This window comes from Tripterygium wilfordii, chromosome 8 (genome assembly GCF_013401445.1).
Source record: "Tripterygium wilfordii isolate XIE 37 chromosome 8, ASM1340144v1, whole genome shotgun sequence".
NCBI classification, from domain to species: Eukaryota; Viridiplantae; Streptophyta; class Magnoliopsida; order Celastrales; family Celastraceae; genus Tripterygium; species Tripterygium wilfordii.
The window spans coordinates 4,658,705-4,685,498 of NC_052239.1; the positions used below are offsets into that span (position 1 = coordinate 4,658,705).

General features: G+C 36.6%; 1 protein-coding gene and 1 non-coding gene across 10 annotated transcripts; one reads left to right on the top strand and one right to left on the bottom strand.

Annotated features, from left to right (window-relative positions):
• The first annotated feature begins 8,474 nt into the window (after positions 1 to 8,474).
• LOC120003252 lies at positions 8,475 to 23,565 on the top strand. 9 transcript variants are annotated; one of them, XM_038852151.1, is made up of 6 exons: positions 8,475 to 8,611; positions 8,710 to 8,802; positions 8,898 to 9,017; positions 15,027 to 15,519; positions 16,389 to 19,259; positions 19,342 to 21,048. In XM_038852151.1, exon 5 carries the CDS (start codon positions 16,393 to 16,395, stop codon positions 19,153 to 19,155), a length of 2,763 nt encoding a protein of 920 aa, XP_038708079.1. In that variant the 5' UTR covers positions 8,475 to 8,611; positions 8,710 to 8,802; positions 8,898 to 9,017; positions 15,027 to 15,519; positions 16,389 to 16,392; the 3' UTR covers positions 19,156 to 19,259; positions 19,342 to 21,048. The 9 variants fall into 9 exon arrangements, with proteins under 9 accessions (XP_038708079.1, XP_038708078.1, XP_038708081.1 ...); XM_038852150.1 differs by having other exon boundaries at positions 8,948 to 9,017; XM_038852153.1 differs by lacking the exons at positions 8,475 to 8,611; positions 8,710 to 8,802; positions 8,898 to 9,017 and adding an exon at positions 13,105 to 13,557 and having other exon boundaries at positions 16,389 to 16,735; positions 16,850 to 19,259; positions 19,342 to 21,051.
• Positions 16,957 to 17,063, bottom strand: LOC120004701. The gene has a single exon (XR_005469617.1). It is a non-coding gene; the product is annotated as a small nucleolar RNA R71 (small nucleolar RNA).
• Positions 23,566 to 26,794: the final 3,229 nt, after the last annotated feature.

Here is a 26,794-nt window from a genome sequence, read left to right on the forward strand (position 1 = left end):
TACAGCTCTAGCGGAAATGACCGCTTGAGAGCTGGGAAAAGCAGCTTCTGGTCCCCCAGCTCTGTCATGCTTCGCTCGATCTTGCTTGGCCGCTTGAGCGGTGATTTGATAACGTTCTGCTGAAGCTTTGCTTGACCTAGGCGCTTGATCGGTGATTAACGATGCTTCTATTGCAGGAGATATATACTAGGGTGGTCAAGCGGTGATTTGTGCTCAAGTGGCCTAGTACAAGATCCAACTTCAATGTTACTCTTTCCTTCACGCAATTTCATCCATCTTCGTATCTTTCCACTTCATACTTTTGCGCTGGCTCTCCTACAATAAAAACACAAAGAATTCATGTAATATCAACCCAATTTCATCAAAAATACCAAGAGTGGGATTAAATATGTGCATATCAAGTTTCAACAACATAGCTGAGCTTATTCAAGATAATATCAGAGTTAATCACTCTTTATCCCTAACTGAGGTTGTAAATCTTATGCTTCCAAACTACGGCTTGATAATACCATATAAAAAGGCATGGAGAGCAATAGATAAGGCTAAGACCACGTTGTTTGGTGACTCGACTGAGTCTTTCAAGCTTTTAAGGTGGTATATGGAGGTTGCAGTTATGAATAATCCTGGTAGCCACATTGTTTTAGATGTGGATAATGTATCAAAGAGATTTCGTCCTATTTTTGTTGCATTTCATGCTTGCATTCATGGTTTTCAGTTCTGTAGGCCAATGTTGTTCTTGGATGGAACATTTGTGAAGGAAAGATTTAAGGGCATCATATTATCTACCACTGGGAAGGATGGTGATCAAGGTATTGGATTTTTTTATTATTTAACTAATTGTGTTTCATGTTATTGTTTGTATGTTACAGTTTGATGTTACTGTCCCTTTTTTCTATTGGTGCCAGGTTTATATCCATTGGTTTTTGCTGTTGTGGACTCAGAGAATCAAGAGAATTGGCTATGGTTTTTGACTGAACTATTCAAGTTTGTTGGGAATGATCGTGAAATGACATTTCTATCGGATCGGAATGCTGGTTTATTGGATGCATTTCCCAGAGTTTTTTCAGATGCCAATCATTTTTACTGTCTGCAACATTTGATGAACAACCTAAGAGATAAGTTCTGTTGTAGTGCCTTTGGTAATAAATTCAGGGAGCATATGGTTTGGTTGTTTTGTTAATGTGCGCATGCTCTAACTGAATTATTGTTTCGTAAAAGGCTAAATGTTCTGAAAAGTAAAGGAGGCTCGATAGTTGAAAGTTTTATAGAGGGATTATCGCTTGTTAATTGGAGGAATGCATACAGCAGAGGTTGTCGTTATGGTGTCGAATGTTGTAGAGTCTTTCAATGCTTGGATTGTTGAGGCTAGGAATTTGCCCATAAAGCATATGATAGATGCAATAAGAATAAAACTTATGATTATGTTTTCTTATAGGAGGCAGGAAGCTGCCAAGTGGAATGGTATATTGTGTCCGAAGATGACAGAGAAGTGGGATAAACATGTGGTCAATGGTAGGATATGGAACGTGAAGATATCTTCTGATTTGGTGTTTGAAATTATTTCAAATCCTTTAGATACTGTTAATATTAGAGATCGCACATGTACATGTCTGCAATGGCAGCTCAACATATTTCCTTGTGATCATGCTGCTATCGCTATCAATAGGATTGGATTCTTGATGAAAGAGATTGTGGAACGTTATTTTCATGTCAGTTCATACCGAAGGTCTTATAAAGAAATTATATATCCTATTCCAATATTTACAATGCCTGAATTTGGTAGCTTTAATGGGAACGACATAGTTGCACCATTGACAAAAAGACAACTTGGGAGGCCTAAAAAGAGAAGATTCAGGTCAAGGGGTGAGCTTGTTAAGAGAATTAAATGTTCAAGGTGTGGTAAACTAGGTAGTCAGAACAGGAAAACTTGTAAGGAACCAATAGTGTGTTAATGGTTTATCTGTTATTGAGATTTTGATTTTATAATACAATATTTTGTTTTTTTTATATGTTTAGTTATTGTGATTGACATTTTTGTCTTTATGCATATTTAGAATTTAAAAATTACAACTGAATAAGAGACAGTAACTTCATCATACAGTACCACCGAAAGAAATAGTAACATGAAAGATATATAATATTGAACTAAACATGTTTGTCAGCAGACATTATAGAATCAACAATCAGTTTCACTACAAAAGATATGAACAAGCTACAAACATCAACTTGATTTCTATTTATTGTCCTTGAAGTCCTTTATGAAATTTGACACTATTTTTGCTCTCTACTTTTTGACTTCAGGCAATGGCATTGTTTCTTCAATTTTCTTGTTGTTGCAGATTTTGTCAATGATTAGGCAGACTATGAATCCGCAGTAACACTTCCTTGTTCTTGTTGTGGACTTTTCATTTCAGCTATCAGAAGAAATGTAAATTTATCATCGCTGTAAGTTACGTTTGCAGATATTTCTGATTTTAGCAATTGTTCCTTCATTACGTTCTCCACATATTCTTTCTGCAATTCATTAATGGTGAAGAAAATTAGTTATTTATATGTATAATAATGCTATATATACATATAGTATAAAAAACCCATTTTAAATATAGAAAGAGTAACACGATGTTTATTCATTACTTACTAGAAGTTTGGCATCTTCAAGGTAGGTGTTTGGTCTTCCATCTTTAGGCAGGAGCGAATTGTAATGGGTCTATTCATATTTCTCATGGTCGAAGACCAGCATTGTCCAGTGATCTGGTACAGATTCCCCCTGGCGTTGGAGTTCATTGGAAATATCATATACCTGGGGATATTAGTTAGGGGCAAATGATCATCTATCAATCTTTTTCAGCTATCTTCCATCTTTTCGTATCTGTCATAACTATGTAAAAAAATATATGTTAAGTAGTTATCTTAAAATATATGTTGTAGTATTTTTTTGTGTTAAACATAATTTTTCCCAGCATAAACTGTTAAATATTATGCATCTTTTTACAAATGTGTCTTCTACAATTGATGATGCATTTTCCATCAAAATTTGATTGTGAGCATTAATGACCTGCACATACATTGTAATCACACATATTAAATCATTTTTTTCATATATGTTAATAATAAACCAAAGAAGTTTCAAACTCACATTGTTTGAAATTTTATAATCATTCAGAATATCAAACAAGTCTTGTAATGTCACTGAGTTGTTGTAAGATGATCCATGCCAAATGTATTCTCTGTGGAATAAGACATTTGAAAAAACTGTAAGGTAAAAAGGAAAAGAAAAGAAATTGAAAAAATAACACTGAAATAGTAACATCAAAATTGTAACTTGAAGATTTCTTAAATAGGATTTACTCTGGCTTTTTGTCTTTGATTTTTTCAAATATACTCTTGATATATGAACTAAGATATCTTCGTGTTGTCCATTTTGTAGCCACTTTGGTTGCTACTTTTTTCATCTTGTTCGGCGGAACAACTGTATCAACTACTCCATCATAAGTTTCTTCTCCCTAAGCAGTTTCTTTCTATTCCTTCCAGAGTACGTGAATTCTGGATTAGTTTTTGACTTTCTTTCTTTTGCTTTGATGTTACGTACCATTGATCTTTGTGGCGTTAATCCTTCTTGTTTGGTCTCCATTTTTTCAGTGAAGTCAACAAGTTGGACAGCCAAAGTTGCATTTTCTACCTCAAGATCTTTAATCTTTTCCTCTGATGTCTTCATATTAGTTTTTAGTAACGTTATATCATATAGATGTTTCTGCACCCTTTCTTGTTTTTGAATTAGTTTCGATTTTGTATCTTCATGCTCCTGATCATTGTTTTCAAGTTTTGCAATAGCTTTAACAAGCTTGTTCATTAAATCTTCCTCTTTGGCTTGGGAGGCTTCTAGTTCTTCTGCAAGAACTCGATTCGAACTTATGCTTCAGCTTACTGTTGTTCTTCAGGTTTTTGTTATACTTAAGGTTGCTATTTTTATTTTTCTTCAACCTGATGTGCAACATTGGACAATGTTTGTAGCCTTGATTCGAAATGTTCCCCTTCTTCAACTGTGATGTCTTCTCTTTGTCGTTCTGTTAATTCATAACGATCTTCATCTGATTGACTTCGTTGTGATTCATTGCTTTCTTCTTGTTCTTCAGTTTCTCCTTTCTCTCTTGTTGTTTCTTTTTCTTTTTCTTTTTCTTCATCAGAATTTGTTTTCCCTTCATTGTATTGTCCCTCTTGCTCTACTTCCCTTACATCAATAGACAGTCTTTCTTTCTTTTTCGAAATTATTATATTTATCAACTCTTGTAATGTTTTTTCATTGTCTGTCATCTCTTGCTCATATCCTTCTGACATACTTTTTTATGCTGACACTTCTTTTGTCAGTTCTTTCTCTTTTGATTCTTTAGAAACTCCTTTCCCATTTGACTCTTCTTCAGAGTTTTCCTCATATTTTGATTCTCCATCATCTGTCGACTCTTTATCTGATTCTGTTTCTTTTTTACTCTTCTTCTGGTTCTTTTTATTTAACTAAGAAATCCTTCATCAAATCATATTCAATAACTAATTTATGTAAATCCCCCTGGTTATCTGCATTAAATAGTTTGGAAAATAAAAGTAAGGTTACTATTTTAAAGTGTAACTTTATTGTTCATGTTACTGTTTAAAACAATAACTTCATGAGACAGTAACTTAATTGAAACAGTATTTTGATTCTCTAAAATATTTGTCTTTCCTTCTCCTCTTCAATTGTTTGAAGATCAGTTTTTTTCATTGCTTTGGCTAGTTTGCTTAGATCCCACTTGAGAACTCGAGGTGATGCAGTTTTGTTTCTAAGTTCAGTTTCAATTATCCGCACATGCTCACACAACCAAATCTGTCATTATTAAGAATATTTTAATTAAATACGATATTATACTTATGAATACTTAAATGAAACAATAACAGAAAAAGATGTATAATATAGTATCAAGCTTATAGGTATGCCTATAACATAGCCAGTTACGTTGCCTGGATGTGATACATTCACACAAAGAGACGTAATTAAGTTCTCCAGTATGTGGACAGACCATTCATATGTCTTCATGCTATCTATGTCCTTAACATAGTCAATATAGACCCATCCTAGAGATTGTGCCTTATTTGGTATAAAAAAAGGTCACCAGAATTTGTAGAGTGATTAACCTTGCAACATCTTCAATATCATTTCCTTTGATTGCATCCTCAAGTGCATCAGAAATTAATGTCTTTGTGAGTCTTTTGCAGTTGGTAAATCTTCGTTCCACAAGTTCTGATTCTTGCTTTGTGCTTTTCCAAGATTCCACTTTTTCGTCTCCATCATCAATAGCGAATATCAACTTCATATCCTTTGCTGTCATCTTTAGTGCTCTTCTTCCAAAGTGTAAAATGAGTTCTACAATAAGATCATCGCTCTTCTTGCACTTTTGTCTTTTGGTCTCTTTGTTGAGGATGTTGTTGATGATGTTCCAAAATGGTGTTTTCCTCAGCACTGTCAGATATGATTTTTTGAAATTCAGATTTTCAACCTCTCTTATTACTGCTTGATTGGACCTGTATTGTGGTGTGTATTTTCCCCTTTCAGCAGTAGTTTTTGTTGACATTTTCTTAGTCCCTACATGTAAGTAACATGAAAAGTTAACTTTCATTTAAAGTATTTTAAATAGTAACTCTAGTAATGTAACTTACCTTAGCATTTGGCGTAGTAGCTTCAGTTTTCTTTATATTCTTAACCATAATTGCAATGTAGTATTATGATTTTTTGAGAAGTAAAACAAAAATGGGTTCATATAGTCATCATTGATGGGAGAAATAAGATTAAAGTAAATTCAAAACAGCAAATCATTTATATTATTTTGGGATTTGATATCTTTAGAGCTCGTGTTCTAGACAAAGTAGTCACTAAGATTCAGCAAAAGATACTAGAGAAAAAGTAACTTTATCCATAGGAACAACAGATGTTTAGGGAAATTTTTTCAAAAAAAATTTCATATGTCAATGATACACATAATGCTAAATGGAAGCAGAAGTCGTTCTCATCACTATGAAACAAATAATACAAAGGACCACAACATGATGTTATGTTGTAGTTCTTAAGGCTTATTGGTTTTTAGGTTACTTTACTTACCTCTACGAAACTCGAAAACGGTAGTAGTAACAACTTTATTCTACTTATATATATTGATTTGTTGAACTTTATAGAAAGTGAAAGTGATTTATGATGGTTTCGCTAATCTTTGTATTTGAAGTTAATCGCATGTAAACGATAGTCGTTCCGTTTTGATTTTGAACTTGCTGTAGGTGGTTGCGGAAGTTGCTTGATCATCGATGAAGGTTTATTTTTTTTTATTTTTTCTCTGAAAGTGGAAGCAAGACGAACGCTCGTTACTGCCCTGTCCATGGAAGAAAGTGGAAGGACGATTTAAGAGACTAGTAAGGTAAATGTACATTTGATGGATAGTTTTATGTCCATCAGTTTTTTCGCTGGACCTAAATGGTCAAAAGCCCACTAAAGGGTACCGGCCAGCATTCTCCCTAATCTAAATCACCCATATAAAAGTTAGTTTTGTAAGGGGGGAAAATGGCCACGCGTCAATGGACCATTTAAATGGAATTGGCCCAATTGTCAAGTAAAGGAGTTTGACCAATACCTTGTTTTGGTCGTGAGTAAAGTTTAGCAAATAAAGGGTTGGACCCACCAGATTGGGTTTGCCCTTTTAAAGACCATTCTTGTAAATTAAATAAGTTGGCCATTTTGCCAATTTATTAGGTTGATCAGTATGACCAAATTAATAAGTTGCTCTACGGCTTAGTGGGCTAGACATGCCAGAAAAATAATTAAGATATTTGAAAAATTATTTTGGACAATTTAGTAATTTATTATGGTCAATTTAATGACTCGTTGTAGACCGATATAATCTTTTAGGAGATCGAGGAGACACAATAGACGTTTATCATTGCTTTCACTTCTATCGAGTTAGGGGTTATGATCTCTTTGGCTTTTAAATACCTGACTTTTAATTTTGTGTATAAATTCTAGGATATTATCTCCTTTATTATTTGGTTGCTCGCTAAATTACTTAATGTCATCTACATTAGGAAATACTAGTATTCTGTTCTCTGAAATTGGATTCGTTTAGGGATTCGGTTAGAGTTTCGTTTGCTGTGTTGCTTGTTTCACTCCTTTACTAACATGTCAGGGTTCTTCGTTTATTAGCATCTGGTGCCGATACTTCTTGTTTTGGATATTCTGTGATATATTTCCTTGTGTGTTAAACACCTGTTTCATTGAATCACTATTTGTTACCTATTCTTTGATTCGCAGTTCTACAAGCTTGATTATATTTCCTTTGGCATGTAGTTAAGCATGTGCTATTTTGGATATTGGGATAAAAATGTTGGATTTGATTAGGACTCTTCGTAAAGTTTTGCTTTATATTATTGGGAAATAAAATATTTTCTAAATTAGTTTCGGAATTGTTTCAGGTGCACGGGAAACTTATTGATAGTACATGTATCATCATATATGGTTGATCGTGTATTGGGATGGACTGGATTGTGATTGAGAGTTGTTGGGTTATTGTGATGGCCTTATTGTTGTTGTCAGACCAGTTGTGATTTGGTAATTTATGGATGGATGTGACAGCCTTGTTGTTGTTTTCTGATTTTGTGCGGTGATTGTGTTCGCAACACACCATCATGAGACCTGATAATTGTCTGAGATTTATTCCCTTATTTGTTATCCATTTGATAGTACGTCGTATTTGAGCGCCGTGGCCATCGAGGGGGAATCCAGACTATCGTGTGTTGTTGATTGGATGTGTGTGAAACGTGTTCACTGTCTGAGATTTATCCGCTTATTTGTTACCCATTTGAAAGTATTGGGTATTTGAGCACCACGGCCTATGACGGAAATTTAGACTATCGTGTGTTGTTGATTGGATGTGGATGATTTGTGACGCTACATGCATCGGGAAGAGATGTGTGATTGCATATATATTTTCATGCTTATATATATGCATATTAGATGGTGATTGTGGCATGATTCATTTTCATATTGTCTTAGCCCTTCTTTGCATGACTTCGAGTTTATTGCCATATTTGTAGACTTGTTTTGTAATATCCTGTACTTTTAACGTCCATGTATGATCGACAGGTGTTGAGTATGTATCCATTTGAGTCGGGTAGATAAGTTTGAATAGTCAAATTAGTGGTTTAAAAATATTAAAATTAATACCAAGTGATTTTGGGTGGATTATAAGTGTTCAGGACTCATTTTGGAGTACAACATTAATTAAAAATAAATTCGAATAGACTAGGAAAGGTGTTAGTGGAAAAAATCTAAATAGGGACTGCAGTGTCAAAGGCCGATTGATCTGGATTGGGCTCGATTGATCTACAATTCATTCCTGTTTAAATTTTTTTTGGAAAAAGTGGGTAGCCATCTGGATGGCCTGTCCAGTCGTCCAGACAGCACTCAAATTTTTGCACACATGAGTTTCTTTAAAAACACCCATTTCCTAATTTTTCTTCAAACCATCTGACCTAAACAACCCCCAAAACTCTATTTTCTCTCAAAATCCCTATTCTCCATCACCCAAGATCATCAATCAAGGTAAGATTCTTCTAAGTTAAGTTGTTTCCAAGTTGGATTATAGATTCTCTCTCTAGATTACATGTTCTTCAACTTCTCTCTTTGTTCGAATTTTCAAGGTTTGAACCCAGACTTGAATCCATGAGTTCTTGCATCATTGGGGGCCTAAAAGAAGCTTGAATCCCTTCCTTTTACTTGTTTTTATACCCTTGGTAACTCTCTTTAACCTAAAAGTTTGTATTTGGGGATATGGGATTTTAGTGTTCATGGGTATTTCAAGATTTTTGGTTTAAATCAATAATTTCAGGTTATTAATGATAAATTGTGTTGTTTATGGGTGATTGGCTCAATGGATAGTACTCGGAAAGCATTTGGTGCTCAAGTGGGTCGATTTGTGGATTTTTCTATAAAATGCTAAGGAGGAGAGGTAGGGGATTTCTTATTTTGTTGGGCTCTAAATTTTCAATATTTTTGTGTTGCTTATTCTTGAGATGGGATTCCTTGAAGAAATCACTCTTAGAATGGTCATAGGTATTCCTTGAATAATTTTCCTTTAACCATTATTTGAGCTTGGGTGTTTTGAATGGCCATGTTGTATGTTTTCTTAGACTTCTAATTTATTTAATATCCTAATCCTTAATGTATTTCGATCATTGAGATTGTTGGACTCTTTCTCTTGAATTAATCCATATTCCTTGGCATGTTGTTGATTTGATATTCGTGGATCTTCCTTAAATCATGTCTTCGTTGTCTCTCGCTTTGAAATGGTTATCTCCCGCTTGATGTTCATTCTTGAATTCTTATGTGGGAGAAAGTGGTTCATGCATTCATGGGTTTGAAATGGTATAGGTTTCCAATCTTTGCATTGAATGAATTCATTGTTATATATATATATATATATAGAGAGAGAGAGAGAAATTCTCCTATGCACACCTAATTTGTATACTTAAAATACGCACATATGTTTTCACCGTTGATAGGAAACATGTGGGACCCAAAGTAGTGAGTCTCATTTGTCATTTTACTTATCCACACACTTAAAAAGTGATGCGTATTTTAAGTGCGCAAATTAGGTGTGCATAGGAGAATTCCTCTCTCTCTCTCTCTCTCTATATATATATATATATATATATATATATATATATATATATATATATGTTTACTTGGTTTCCTTAAAACTTGCATATTTTGAACAAATGGGAGATTGATGTGGAAATGTTTTAAACTATGGAAAAAAAATGTAGCATGTATCATGAATTTGATGGAATTTTACATTGGAACTATGGATTGGATATATGTTTGACACAACCCGTAACTCGCGCCTAACTTAACTGAGCTATGGAGAAGAGGCCGAGAAACCAAAGTCGTGAGAGTCTAGGATTGAGCAAAACACTCAGCCCATAATTCGCGGGGGTCTAAGATTGAGCAAAACTCTTGGCCCAAGATTCTTTAGTCAGAAGTAGGCTATTGGAATTTTATACTCCAATACCTAAGTTAAGGCTCCGGATGTCCTGTTAGGTTTACTTATAACCTAGTTAAGCAATAATTGGTTATCGTTTTCAGTGAAAGACCAGTAGCGGATCATGGTATGGCTAAAGAGTGGTTGATAGTCGAGATTTGAGATACTCGGTAATTGGTTTAAATGTATTTATTTTATTGAAATAATTCTATTGGTTTTGAGCATACTTTGATGAGATATTACACCATTTACGTTTGGTTGTCATAGCGAATGATAATGATAATTGGAATAAGAATATGTTCGATATCTGCTGCTCTGGATAGGAGATGTCACTTTTCTGAAAGTTGGAGATCGATAAAACTGTTTGGGTTATGGATAGTGTGTGTTCAAGGGTGCCAGGACTTTCTGTCAGTCCAAAGATTATTGATAAGGGTTACACCAAATCTGAACTGTTCATCAAATGAGCTGTGTTCAGACTTACAATACAAGGCTACTGAATCGAGGTTGCCTTTCGGATAAAGGACTTAAAATTCAAAAAGTGTCAAGTGTAAAAAGTCAGAGATAGGAGACTAACACCGAAAGGAAATAGCTCCTATTAAAATGAAATGAAAAACAACACATCGCTGGAATGCATTAGGAATTTCATTAAATGGGAATACATCTTGTAATGTATTGAGGCATGCTTTACAAGCCAAATCAAAGACATAGCCGCGGAGAATTTAAAAGTAAAGGTTAAACTAGAAACTAATTAGCCGGAGGCATGCTAATTGAAAAGATAATTGATCGGAGTCATTGTCAAAGAAAATAGTAAAGATATGTAGACATGGATCTATGTTTGACGTTGAGTAATTGTAGACTTCTCTTCTTCCTCCTTTTATACTCTTCATGGTGACCATGGTAATCTTCAACTCCTATTCCTTTGACACGTTCTGAACATGTGCAAACATGGGAGGTCGTGGGGAACTGCTGTTGCTTGATGCTAAGGTTGTTGGGCTGAAGTACTTCATAACCACAACAACCTTCTGATAGTGGATATCATGATAAATATCCTAGGTCATGCTCCTTCTTCAAGGTGGACGTGAGAGTGGGGGAAACATGTGCCTTGCTCCACCTTCCTGGATTGTAGGCCTTATTCTTGCAATTAAATACAAATGGCTAACATCCGCCATCTCGATAGTGCTCCTGTATGGTTGAACGTGGGAGGACTTTGTCTTCTTCAAAGTGTAAGACAATCGTGCTTCAAGTCTTTAGTCGTTGTGCAGTTGTTGGAAATGTGTTTGAGAAAATTCAGGAATGTATAGCCAACAAACTCCGATTTCTTCTATACTTCTTTGTACTTATCCGGGTAGAAATTCAGTTTTTCTTCAACAAATTGTTTTAAGTTGAAATTCAAACAATTATGACAACAAATCCTCATTTGTAGCTTTTCGGACATCACCCTTTAGACAATCCTAATTTCAGCAACTATATCTTGTGGGTCCCTCATTTCCACATGTCAGCAGATGACTGGAGGTCATTTCTGGTATAAACAGAATGGTAATGAAAATGAGAAAGGAAATGACCATTATAATTATACATTTGGTTGTGTAAGGAATAATGATATTAATGGTGGATTATAATGTTTGGTATGCAAAATATTTATTGAAATGAAATGTGAAATAACTATTCATTGATCGAAATACCCTTATATGTTTATATATTTATCTCTTCATAAATATGTCATAATAAGTTGTCAAATAAAATAAAGAAATATATTGTTGAATTATGATATATTATATCGTTATATGTAAGTTTTTTACAACATATATGGACCATCATTGTATAATATAAGTCCTTAGAACAATGTTTATAGAGGAGATATAATAGTAAAAAATCAATAGTTAATCATTATTGTACAATGTAAGGTCTTATATTGTACAAATGTAAGAGTTTTAAACAATGTTATGGTAGTGTTAATGTTTGGGCAAGATTAATTTGCTGCTGCCTGCCGTTGCAAGTATTCTTGAGTAGCAGCTGTCGCGAAATACCAGTAGTCACAAATGAAGGAACAACAAAGGAGAAGTACCAATAAAGAAAAGACTCACGGTCTTGATGCCATTGCTATATCAGGCTGCCATCCAAACACATACCTCAAACCAATTCCTCGCCGTTTGCAGCGAAATTTGAGTGTTGCGAACAAATGAGATCAGATGATATTTGCAAGAACAAACCTCTTGGAACAAAGTCCCAAAAAGGGGTGCAAACGCGAGAAAGAAATTAGCCTCTAAGGGGTGCAAGCACACGAGAAAGAAATTGTAAAAAAGCGATTGAATTAAAATGCTATGAAACGGAAATTACATGCTCTTTTTGAGTCTTTGATTGATCAGTCCTTGTAAAATCTAAAATCTAGGCTTATATACATGTTCTACAAAACTGTTAACACTGATATTTACAATTGAATCCATTGGATTGTTGCCAAGTGTCCTATGTTCTTTTAACTGCTCAGTAGTGTTGAATAACTAATTCTTCCTTGGTTGACACGTGTTCCCCACGTCTTGGTGTCGTCACGTCTCTTCTGGGCTATATAACTCCCACGTTGTCCATTTTCTCCACACGTTGAGGTGTTTGGATAACTACCATGTTTGATCGATTTATTTTGTTCAGGCTCCCAACTAGTCCGATTGCTGTCTTATTTTGGTCACTCATTCAGTCTCCACTCAATCAACTAAATGACCTCATTATACCACGTAGCATATAGACATTTTTTATATCTAACAATTACCCCCAATACGGCTTGATTAAATTCTTTTGATTAAGCCATATTCAATTTTTTGGACATTCTCTTACCTTGTCTTATTGGGCCTTATATTTTCATTATGACCTAACATTAAATGCTTGGCTTGTCTTTCTTTTCACACTCTTGTCATCGTATATGACATTGATCTTGGACGACAGCTATTTACAGGTTGAATGGCTCTACTTTTGCCACGTTGGCAAATTCAAATTTCTTGATTTCAATCTGATCACGTTAACCATCACGTTACTCTATTTGGTTAATCATGCTACTTTCTTCGGATATCATTGCCCTCATACTCACTTTTTCATGACTTTCACTTCCTCTTCTTCGCCGCCTTACTTCTATAATTCTCGCTGTTTTCGTACTTCCCAAATCCCTTAACCATGGTGAGATCTTCTTCTTCCAAAGCTAAAAAGACCTCTTCTTATCAAGATTACTGTTTTGCTTTGAACGCGGCTACTAATGAATCTGATTATCTCTTCCCATCTGAACATGAATCTGGCAATTTCTACCTTCGCCCTGCCTTTGTGGATGGGGACACTGTTTCTACAGCTCCTTTGGGTCAACTCTTCCCACTTACAAGCATCTTGCCCTATACAGAGCCTATTGAATTTGGTCCATTGTGTTTGCCCAACGTCATTCTTACTTGGCCTAAACATGACAATGCTTATCAGACTTGGTATCAGCGCATTGTTAATCATACTTCTTCGTGCGCAATACTCACTCGAGCTGGTATTCTAGACTTACTCCAGCTTTATACTTCCATTCCTGTTTATGATTCATGTCTTTTCCTCATGGCTCTTTGTTTTTGGTCTTCTGAATTTAATACTTTTATTTTCCCCATGGGGACCATGACTATCACTCTTCGTGACCTAAGTGCTTTAATTGGCTTGTCTCCTCTAGGTGAGACTATTTCGGCCAATCTCACTTATTCTACTGTTGTTCCTTCTTTAGACAAGTCTACATTTTCTTCTTATTCAACCCTCGTGAATGGCTTTTTTGATCATTCTGTTGAGCCTACCGAGCAAGAACGTACTGCTTTCATCCATCATTGGCTTTGTAAATACATTATTTGCATTCCAAGCTCCAAACCAATTGGGGCTATCTTCAACTTGCCTCTGAAATTGCTAGTGGTGACATTTCTTTGGACATTGCTTCTTTTGTCCTAGCTGCCATTTACCGCAGCATGTTTCTCTTTTTAGATCGAGTGTCTCATCATCATGCGCCTAATGCTTCTGGCCCACTCTGGATCGTCCAGCTTTGGCTTAGGGCGTATTTCCCTACTCCAGTGAAATGTGCTGGCCTTGTTCTGAACAGGCTCGATTTGATTACTTTGTCATAACGAGAGATTTTTGGCTATTTTTACTCTGTCTATACTATTCCTTCTTTCTTTCCTTTTCGTTAGGCTAATGTTCCCGATTTTGTTTTTATTTTTGATGACCCCAATCTTGAATCTACTTCTCTATTATGGGCTTAGTTTTTGGTTAGCCGGGAACATATCCATGACATCTTGATTGGCACGAATGGAAAGGTAGGTTTCGAAGTGTATTGCCCCAATTTTGCTGCTCGCCAATTTGGCCTAATTCAGGCTTTTCCCCTTCCTTATTTTTGTGCTAGTAGTAAGGATCTGTTGTAGCTTCCTCAGAAGAGATGCTTTTTCTGAAAATACTTATCTTTTATCCAAATTCTTGCTTTCCCCGTTTTTTAGTCATGCAGATACTTATCCAATTTTTAAGGTTTGCTACAAATCTATTCATTCTAGACTCTTTATATCCTCAACCAATTCCACATTTTCTACACTTAATCTTTTTGTCCCTTCTAAACCCACCAAATCCACGAAAAAGAACATTGGCACCAGTATTTCTGTTACTTAGGGCGAAACTCGTGTTGTTCCCCCTATTGAGAATTTTCAACCAATTCCAATAGTTCAATACACTGTGGCTAATACTCAGAGTATTTCCAGGGTTTCCTCTCCTCCTAAAGCTTCTTCCCCTGATGAAATATTGGAGGAGTGATGTAAGCATATTTGTGCATGTTTATATCACAGATATTCGGTCATTTTAATCATTTTATTGGTTGATGAGGTTGATTTGTGATGATATTTTATGAAGATAACTTCAATGGAATGATGTTAAGAAACTGTGCTTTAAATTGGAAATTACAGAATTTTGGTACTTAAGACCTTCTTGGATATTTTGCAGGACATTCGGCTAAAGGAGCTGACGGAATAAATTGTCGTCTTCGACAGACTTTTAAAGGACATTTCAAGCTGTTTGGGAAGTGCTGGTTCAAGTCAATCGGAGTACGTTGGGACTCTGAACATTACCCCAAAGTCAGGGCTGGAAGTTTTATATGAAGCAGGATTTTATGCTGCTGACCAGGTCTTTAAAAGCCCAGAACTTGAGCATATGAGATCCAAATCAAGTGATTCAAAAGCCCATAATTATTTACACATTCGGAGCTACAACTTTGATGAAGAAGTTCAAGTCTGAATATGCTTTGAATTGCCCAGAATCCAGTTGCGGGATCGTGAACAGATTTCTGTTTCCTAAAATAATAAAGGAAACAGAGTGATTTTAGGAGTCTTAAATTAGGGCTTCTTAGGAGATGTGGGAGGTAACTAATTATATATAATGGCACGGCAGGACTAAGAAAGAGACACAAGGAGAGAGAGCCATACGCAATCCATAGAACGTAGGTTTCTCTCCACACTATGAGCGACTAGTTTATTTCTTTGGTTCAAGGGATTTGACTCCAATTCATGAGATTTTGAGACTTGGTTTGCTATATTTAAAGATCATTCTGGATTCGAACATCTGTAGTTCTTTATTATATTCGTGAATGATTACATGAATTATTTGATTGAGATGCATATTGATTGATATTTCGTGTGATTAAATGCTATATTGAGTACATGATACGTAATTGTTGTGTTGCTTGATTAAAAGTAGCGATTGGGCAACGTGATTATGATCCAAGTTTTCATCGTTTGCACAAGGGAATTACAGGATGAATTAAATAGTTTTCGCTTGTTAAACTATTGTTCAGTCTTAGTTTCGTCCAAGAATCCAATGCTGTTATTGATAGGAAGAGGATTGCTTAATACCACTTCAGTTGATAACAAGAATTAACTTGAATGTTGAGCTCATGTTAATAACAGAAGGGAGGTAAGGGTTTATCTGTCGTACAGATAGATTTAGCTAAGTGTTTGATAAAGATTGTGTATCCTAGAAGTCTATGATAAATCCATGAATTGGTTGCTCAATATCCTTTGATCCGAAGTTTGTTAATTCTTATTTCCCATAAGTATTGTTGTGTTTACATTCTAATTTAGTTGAATTAAAATCAAATCTCCCCCTATTTCAATTAGCGCGTTAAGAACTGTGAATTAATCACTTGGTCCCTAAAGATCGACCCTTATTCATCACTTTTACCAATTAAGGTTTCAGAGTAAGGTAATTATTTTTGGTTGCGCTTGGCACGCATCAAAATTTGGCGCTGTTGCCGGGGACCAACTGTGATTGAATTTTGTGTTGTTAACGTTTTTATTTTTATTTTTTTAGGTTTATGACCAGGTCGTCTCACATTGGTGAACTAGAATACGATCCAGAACTTGAAAGAACAGTCCGTAGATTGAGGAGGGAAGCCCGACAAGCTCAAGCATTATCTCCTCCGTCAACAAGCACTCCCTGCAGAATCAATATAGCAATAGATTTACACTCTCAAAGCTCATATAGTGAATCTGCATCCGAAGAGGAAGACATGGCTGCAAACGATAGGACTTTTAAGCAATTGGCTGCACCTGCCTTGAATGAACAACCTTTATGCATTGAATTTCCTGCATTAGGCGCTGCCTTTGAGTTGAAGTCGGGACTAATTCACCTTTTGCCTACTTTTCGTGGTCTAGCAGGTGAAGATCCACACAAGCATCTAAAGGAATTTCATGTGGTATGTTCTAGCTTGAGGCCGCAAAACATCACCGAAGAACAAGTGAAATTACGAGCTTTTCCTTTTTCCTTAGCAGATTCGGCCAAAGATTGGTTGTATGATCTTCCTTCGGGGTCCATTAATTCTTGGAATGAGATGAAGCGTTCTTTCCTAGAGAAATTTTTTCCTACGTCACAAGCTGCCAGCATAAGGAAAGACATATGTGGTATTCGCCAACTGAATGGAGAAACTTTATACGAGTATTGGGAGCGTTTCAAAAAGTTGTGCGCAAGCTGCCCACATCATCAAATTCCCGAGCAGCTCTTGATCCAATATTTCTATGAGGGGTTAATGCCAATGGATAGGAACATGATTGATGCTGCCAGTGGTGGAGTACTAATGGACAAAACACCAGCAGCTGTAAGAACTTTGATTGCAAACATGGCAGCGAATTCACAGCAATTCGGGGCACATATGGAGCATCCAGCCAAGCAAGTTAGTGAGGTAAGTACTTCTAACATTGAACGTCAAATTTTTGACTTGACTACTTTGGTGAAACAAATGGCTATAGGATCTTTACAAGCAGCAAAAGTATGTGGCATTTGTACGATGATTGGGCATCCGACGGATATGTGTCCCACTTTGCAAGAGGAGGACTCAACACAACAAGCTAATGCCATAGGAGGTTTTCCAGGGCAACCTCAACTGAAATTTGACCCATACCCCAACACATATACCCCAGGATTTAAACATCCAAATTTGAGTTATGACAATCCAGCAGTTGCTCAAAATAGTTTCAAGTTTCCTTATCCAGCTAGACATCAACAAGGGACACAACCTCCAAATTCAGGTATGGCACTTGATGAACTCATTAAAACATTGGCTAATAACACTCAACAATTTCAACAGGAAACAAGGAGTAGCGTTCAAAATCTGGAGAAACAAATTAGCCAATTGGCTATGGCAGTGAGCAATCTTGAGGCTCAAGGATCCGGGAAGTTACCGTCTCAAACAATTGTGAATCCTCGAGAAAATGCAAGTGCTGTCACATTGCGAAGTGGGACAAAAACCGCTGATTCCAATCAACATTCTATGGTTTTAGCCCAGAAAAATGAAGAGGAGAGGGAGGCCAACAATGACATTAAAGATTCTTCTAAGGTAACTTCTCAACCCACTGTGCCAAATTCTTCTAATACTATTCTTGTTCCTTTTCCTAGCAGGTTGTCCAAGTCTAAGAAAGAGCAACAGGAGAAAGATATCCTAGAGACATTCCGGAAAGTTGAAGTAAACATCCCATTGTTGGACGCCATCAAACAAGTTCCAAAGTATGCAAAATTTCTCAAGGAATTGTGCACTACGAAGAGGAAATTAAGGAGTGACGAGAAGGTCAAGGTGGGGGAGAATGTGTCAACCATGATCCAGCGTAAGCTACCTCCAAAACAAAAAGATCCAGGAATGTTTACAATTCCATGTGTGATTGGTAACAAAAAAATTGAACGTGCCATGCTAGATTTAGGTGCATCTATAAATGTCAGGCCACACTCAATTTATGCATCGTTGAATTTGGGTCCATTGAAAGAAACGAGAGTGATTATTCAGTTAGTCGACCGTTCTAATGCATACCCTGACGGGGTAGTTGAAGATGTTTTGGTGCAGGTTGACGAGTTGATTTTTCCGGCTGATTTTTACATCCTCAATATGGAAGATGGAGGGTCTCCAAATCCTGCTTCAATTTTGTTAGGAAGACCCTTTCTCAAAATAGCAAAGACAAGAATTGATGATGGTACTCTCACCATGGAGTTCGACGGGGAAGTTGTGAAATTTAATATATTTGATGCTATGAGATACCCCAATGACACTCACTCTTTATTTTGTGTTGATTTGATTGAGGTACTCGTGCAAGAAGCTTTTGAATTAATGGATGGAGACGAGTTGGGCATAGTTCTTGCACACGACTTAGAAAAAATAGATACAATTTTGCCTCTGAATTCGGCCATGGAGGAGACAATTATGGCAATGGAATCGTTACCTCCAGTTCCTAAGAGGTTTGAATCGTCCAAAATAGAATTACCACTCTCCCATTCTAAGTTGTTACCTTCTATTGTGCAGGTACCCACTTTGGAGCTGAAGCCTCTTCTGGGACACCTAAAATATGTCCATTTGGGAGACAACAATACACTTCCAGTCATCATTGCTCACGGTTTGACAGCACTGCAAGAAGAAAGACTAATTCGAGTGTTACGAGATCATATCACAGCAATCGGTTGGACCTTAGCCGACATTAAAGGCATCAGTCCATCGATGGCATTGGATTTTATTGGAAGCAGGGTCCAAGCCAAGTCGAGAAGCTTAACGGAGATTGAATCCAATCATGAAGGAAGTGGTCATGAAGGAGATCTTTAAGCTTTTGGATGCAGGAATCATACCCTAATGAAATATTGGCGGAGCAACCTTTGATTCGTAGGAAATGGCCTACACCGACAGAAGGGACATCTCATACTCCTAAGGTACTTAAGGTCACTTTATAACCTTTTGCAAATTTGAATGTAATGACTGATCTCTAACTATTTTGTTGATACTGGGGTATAGAAAGTTCTTGCTCTGAAGAGGAGAGCTACCCATCCCAATACCGACATTGATGTTGAGGGTAATGATGATATGCTCTTGTCAACTTTTTTACCTACCACCCCTCTTCAGATTATTCAACCAGACATTTTAGAAGATACCTCTATTGCTCCTATTGTCTCAGAACCACCAGAGGGAGTTGACAATCAGAATGTTGAGGTTGACCCTATGGCCAATGCCAGGCCGTACCAAAGCTTCCTTGCAATCTTTTGTTGCCTTCTTCTGATGTTCAAGTTGAGGAATTTGTCAATCTTTAATAGTGTTGTAGCTCATTATACAGGATATAACTTGTACATATCAATGTTGAGGACATTCCACCACCTCCAACCATTTCACTAATTGTCCAAGATTCTGAGGTTTGGGTGGCTCTATTGAATTCGTATTCTGGATTTTTAGAGGCACCTATATTAGCCCATGCATACTTTTGTAACCCCTTTCCTCCTTGATTTATTTTTTCTTTTCCAAGACTATTCTTCTATTTTCGCCTCTCTTACTGATATTTTTTCAAAGATAGATAAGATCAAGTCTCCTCAACCTTCATCCTTCTCAAAGCGTTCGCCTGCGCTATTAGCCGGGATGACATAATTCAGGTCATGAACTCTTTGCTAGCTTTTATGGACCTTCCTTTATCCCAAGCTGGAACACCAGAAAACTTGAATAAGTTGGATGTAGCCTCGACTATGTTTGCCCAAATTTCATCTAGTGTTATGAAGTCTTCCATTACCGACAGAATCATTCTTCGGGGCATAGGTAGTGAGTTGCATGCTCTTGTTAAACGGTACAACGAGCAACAAACTACTCTTCGGTCAACCAAATTGGCTGCATCTACTTAGATGGATTTGACCCTTTTTCTTTGTGCTTATATGAAGGCAATCTTCAAAAATATACTAAAGAGGTACAAGCAAACAATTCCAAAATTCTGGAATGTGAGAGGCAGATACAAGAACTTCAGCAGAAGCTAGATGGTCTAGGCAAACAAAAGCTGCTAAATCTAAAGTTGGAAGGAGGAGAAAAAATAGACTGAAAGGGTTCTTTCCGAATTGGAGGGTCTTGGCCGAACCGACATGATTGCTGATTTGGCCGCCTTGGGTTAGGAGGAACAAGACCTTCTTGATTCGTGGAATAATTTGAAGATTATTGCAGAACGAATCAAGGCAGCTGAAAACGATCCCCTGTTATGATTTTCTTCTCTTTTTTTTTACTTCTTGAACGTATTCGTTCAATTTTGCTACATGTGATGACATTATTTGAAGTGTAATACTCGTCCAGCTAAACGTTGTTGTTTTATTTTAAATTAGGAAGTGATGACTTTCCACTAATTAGCTTTAACTTTCATGTTTCTTTCTAACGTATTCCGTTAGAATTATGTCATTCTTTTTCTCAACTGACTCCCATTTAATGCTTAGTTTGCTTACGTAACCTCTTCATCATAGGTTTTACAACATCATCATGGGAAACCTGGTGTCCTAGTTTGTTTTAAGGGCGTGAGACGTGGGGCATAATGACTACATTCTTCTCATATCTTCTTCTGCCATGTGTATCACTACTTAGGCGGTTACTACTACGTAGGTAACGTCTTTAACCTATAAAAGCAAGCTTTTTACCCATTATTCATTATTTTGCCCTTCGTCTTCTTTCCTGCTTCTCACTTAAGCTTCTCGCCATGGCTTCTTTATCCTCGCCTTCATTCTTAACCTTTGAGAGATTTTTTGAATTGCAGCAAGACCCTTTCGTTACTGGCAATATAGTCTTTTCTTCAAGGGTCACTAGGTTTTTAGGTCCTGCCTTTACACTCTCAGGTGCCTTGGACTCTTTCAATTCGGCTAAGCTATTTCCTTCTTCACATCCCTGGCCTTTTATCGAGCCACTTTCTTTTTGCTGGGTTTTATGATGCCAATGCCATTGGCACATGGCCTATCGAGGACAATCTATTATATTTATGGTACAAACATTTGATTGCTGATGAGGCGACAGAGTAGAGTCTCAGGGCCACTGATATCTTGAATTTCTTGAAGGTTTCTTTACATGCTCCTGCATATGATCCCGTGCTATTCCCTATAGCATTGTCTTTTTGGTCTTCAGAATACAATGTTTTCATCTTCTCTGTTGGTCCTATGAACATTACGTTGCGTGATCTCGGCGCCCTTATTCATCTTCTCCATTGGGTGAGTCTATTTTGGCCCATACACGTTTTGAATCTAAAAGATGGAACCCTAGAGTTTTTAATTTCTGTTCCTATCGTTCCCTTATGCGTTGGTTCTCCAACAGCCCAATTAGGCCATCCAAGTTTGAATGAACTCTTTTCATTTATTACTGGCTCTACAAGTATGTCTTATGCATTCTTGCTTATGAGTTCACAAGGGGATATTATTCTTTGGTTGGTGATATTACCAATGGGCTGCCACTTTGATTTATTTTCCTTCGTCCTGGCTGCACTGTATAGAGGATTAGCCGTCTTGCTTGAACGATTGCGCTTTGGCCAGGATTTAATTGTGTCGCGCCTTCTCTGGACTCTTCAACTTTGGCTAAGGGCCTATTTTCCTTTCTTTGGTGCTGCACCCAGGGACACTGAGCTTCCAGGCAGCATCATTGGTCATCTGCCTCCTGTTAACCTCCTATTGCAGGACGTTTTTGTTCATTTTTCTTCTCATAGATTTTTACCACCTTTTCCTTTTGTTGGAGATAATTATCCTCCTTTTGTTTTCCCCCCTTCTGATCCTGCCTTAGAAGACTACAAATTAATTGTTCTAGTCTGGCATAAATTCTTGGTTGGGCGTGAACTCTTTTATGATTTTATAGAGGAAAGAAGGCGTGCGAAGATCTATTCTCCTAATTTCGCTACAAGCCAATTTGGGCTTTCTCAGGCATGGCCTGTTCCCTTGTTTTATGGCCGCAACTTGTGTTCTATTGATAGTTTTCCTTGTTTGACCCAATGAGCTTACCATTATTTCCTCTGAGTCTGACATTCTTTTTTTTTTCTTTTCCTGCTTTGCCTCCCATACTTGGTTCCTTGTTCCGTCATTCTATCTTTGAGACCTTTTGGTCTGAGGCTAGGCAGCGTTTGTTTCCTTCTTTTGTTGGCCATGTTTGCTTGGCCTCTAAATTGGGTCTTTCTGAAGCTCTGCCTTCTGCTCATCCATTGGCTAATTTGATTGGCCTTTCAAGGCGTGGTAAATGGCCTATAGACGATTCGACCAGCAATGCCCATCGCAAAGAATTTTTTTGTTTTTGCATGAACTGCATTTAATGTTTAGAAGCTAATAGCCTCTTTTTTATATTTTGTAGAGATTCCAAACTCGTCCTATTACTTCTTCTCCTGGTTCACAGGTAAGATTATATGTGCATGAATTTTCTTTCAATAAATAGGTCTAACCTTTTCTTTTGGTTAGGACGAAGGATTTTTAAGGCCTCGTGCCTCAAGCTGGATCTCTAACTGGAGTCAGTTGCAATTCGCACCCCCAAATTCTCATTTGACTCCTAATGAAGCTGTCAATATGGACAAGGCTCGTGACACTACGACCATGTACGTTGCATTTCTCTACATGAGTCCTACCCAGGCTACTTTGCTTGAAAATTTCATGCGGCTTGGCTTCATAGAGTCTTTTATGCCTTCTGCTGTTGTACTCAATAGTCTCCCTCTAAGTGCACGTCTTTTGATATCTAATGGTGTACAAGAGATTGTTCTCTTATTGAGGAATATGGCCAAATTCAGCTTGCTACAACTTTGGTAGAGTCATTTACTACTCAGAGGTTGCATTCATCCAATGCGATTAATGCCAAGCAGGAGACTATCCTAAGATTATTGGACGCTCTCGCAATCAAAGATTCTGCTTTAGAGCTTCTGAGGATTCAGCATAATGAAGTCCAACATGAAGTTGAGAGTATCCAGCAAAAGAAAGAAGATTTACAACAGATTTTGGCCCCAGAATTAGAGCAGCTTCAAGACTTATCAAGGAACTTAGAGCTTTAAATTAGGCTAGCACTTCAACTGAACCAGTTGTTGACAATGACACGGTTTCTCGTGCTTGGCAAAAGCTTCGTGCAGACATCCTAGAGCTCCAACGGTCTTCAGGCCATTAATCATATTTTTTTATCGATATTGTAAGATATATGTTTTCGTCCTTTCGCTTAATGAGTCAACTTCTTCTTTTTTTAAGCTGCATTTACAACTATGACTTTTTCTTTACTATTTTCTCTTAGAACCATTTTCCAATATTGTTCATTTACTTCTCAAGTGTCCTTTCAATGCACTTGGATTATAATCATAATGATATTGCTTTTCACATTTCAACTTCTACTTTGGTGAGTGGTTAACACGCCATACATTCAAAGACTCTCATAAATGCAACTTTTAATTCTTTAAACTGGATTCCGCCTCTGAACTCTATATAATAGGGCTTTCCATCTCTTATCAAGCCATTCTTTCTCTTCTCCTTTCCTTAGATCCTTTTGAAGTTCCGTTTGGGGAAGCTAATTTGTTTGCGTGGTCGTGATTTGCAAAGGCGAAGGTTTTCACGATCTAGTGATTCTTGGATCATCTTGGCATTTGCAATCCCGACCAAGTCAACTTTTTAGCACTTGCCATTGTTGATGGTCCTCTTTTCTTCGCCAGTTGTCGCAACCGGGGTCACGACGCGGACCGGCGTTGGAGGATGAAAAATGTTTAGAGTCGCCACCAATTGATTTAAGGTGCAATTGGACACCATAAAGACCTGCGAACCAGAGAAAAAGGGTACGGGGATCGATTAAGTGTGGGGAAGGTGTTAGGCACCCCACAACTCCCGTTTGAAAACGGTTTCCCTAATTAATTTAATGGCTATCTCATGGAAACTTGCTCCTTGCAAGATATAATTGTTTTGAGAAAAAGTTTGTATGAAAAACACTATCAACTTATGATAGTTTTTGGAAAAAGATTTGTAAGAATACTATCAACTTATGATAGTACTTAAAAAAATGTTTGTAATATTACTATCGACTTATGATAGTTTTTATTTGGAAATACACTACCAACTTTTGGTAGGTTTAATGAAAATACACTATCAACTTTTGATAGTTTTAAATGAAAATACACTATCAACTTTTGATAGTTTTTAAATGAAAATACACTACCAACTTTTGGTAGGTTTAACGAAAATACACTACCAACTTTTGGTAGGTTTAATTTTAAATACCAACTTATGGTATAAATAATTATTTAGGAAAGTGTCGTCATTCAATTTAACCGATTATTGTCAACTTATGGCAAATTCATCTTCTTCATTATCATCAATTTCGATCCTTCAAAATGGAATGTGTTGGATTTGGAATTTGGAAGTGAGGGACAAACAAAGGTGAATAAATGTGGGAATTCTGAATGAAGATGAGTATAACATAAACACCAGACACATGAGGACACAGAAATATTGAACATGCAAAAGCCATACTGTGGAAATCCGTCAAAGTAAAGTAAAGACATGCTCATTATAAAAACCCAAACAATGGCCGTGAGCTGGATCACAGATGGTGGTGCATATAGAGATTACTCTTAAAGGCTATTGACAGAAACTGACAATTCTCAACTGGTTCAATTGTTGAACTCAAAACATGGAGGACGTGGCAGGTTTTAGCAGTAAAGTTCTGATCCTCTTTGACAACAACAATCTTTATTAGTTGGAACTCTTTGAACATTACATAAATTTGTAAAATTGCCCCAATTGCATTAGTCAAGCTGCCCCAGTATCAGTCAATTTTACTTTGTTCTGCATCCCTCTGTAAATGAAACTATCATGACTCTCATTTATTTTCTTCTCTCTTTTTTTTTTAATTTTTTTTTTAAAAAATGCGTATGATTTTCTATACATTATGAAAACAACAACATTATTTCTTATTTATTTCTCTTTTTAAAAATGTGTATGCATGTGGTTATTATTTGTGCAAATCCAGCTTCAATTAATAGATGTCTTGAAAATATTGCCAAACCAAATTGCAATGACTATGCCTATGTGAATGTCATGGGAAGAAAAATCGAGAATGGAGATTACTATTAAAAATATGGGAAATAGACATTAGCATCAAGTACTGGAAAAAAGAGATAAATGAATCACACAAAAATAGAGTATGCCATCACACGTGGTATCCTAAACTTCTGAAAGTTTCAAACATGGATCTAGGGTTTTGTAAAGTGCATGGTTAAGTTTATCTAACTATGTCGAGAGGTCCTGGATCAGGTTGCTTTTAAATCCCAGCTATTGGAACAAAAGATCCTCCCTTAACTTTTAAGGGAAGTCAATCCGGTGAGGATGTCTTCCACTATCCATGCGGAGACGGAATCTCACGAGAATAGCGGTCAACCCTCTCTAATGCTAAAGGTAGAGCCCGGGTGGTAGGCTATAGTGAGTGTAGATGTATGAGATGACAAATAATTTACCACGACAAAATAAATCAACATTTCTAACATATAAAGGAAACAAGCAATTAATCATACAAAAAGAAGTAACCATAGCCAATTAATTAATCATAAGGGCTTGACCCTCTTAGGTTTTAAAAAAAACCTGGACTCCCCAACAGAGTCGCCAGTTGTCGTAACCGGGGTCACGACGCGGACCGGCGTTGGAGGATGAAAAATGTTTAGAGTCGCCACCAATTGATTTAAGGTGCAATTGGACACCATAAAGACCTGCGAACTAGAGAAAAAGGGAACGGGGATCGATTGAGTGTGGAGAAGGTGTTAGGCACCCCACAACTCCCGTTTGAAAACGGTTTCCCTAATTAATTTAATGGCGATCTCATGAAAACTCGCTCTTTTGCAAGATATAATTGTTTTGAGAAAAAGTTTGTATGAAAAACACTATCAACTTATGATAGTTTTTGGAAAAAGATTTGTAAGAATACTATCAACTTATGATAGTACTTAAAAAAATGTTTGTAATATTACTATCGACTTATGATAGTTTTTATTTGGAAATACACTACCAACTTTTAGTAGGTTTAATGAAAATACACTATCAACTTTTGGTAGGTTTAATGAAAATACACTATCAACTTTTGATAGTTTTAAATGAAAATACACTATCAACTTTTGATAACCAACTTTTGGTAGGTTCAATGAAAATACACTACCAACTTTTGGTAGGTTTAATTTTAAATACCAACTTATGGTATAAATAATTATTTAGGAAAGTGTTGTCATTCAATTTAACCTATTATCGCCAACTTATGGCAAATTCATAGTGAAATCAAATAAGACCAATAATCCAAATAAAGGAAATCAACTTATGATTTCCTTAATTGAAATGACCTACATTCCATTTTAAATTCATACACTCATAGTAAATAAAAATAATTCGAATAATAAATGTCCAAATTAGACCAGTCAACATAGATGAATTAAACTACACAACATGAGGCCCAAATATACACGGACTGCAATAAACCAGTA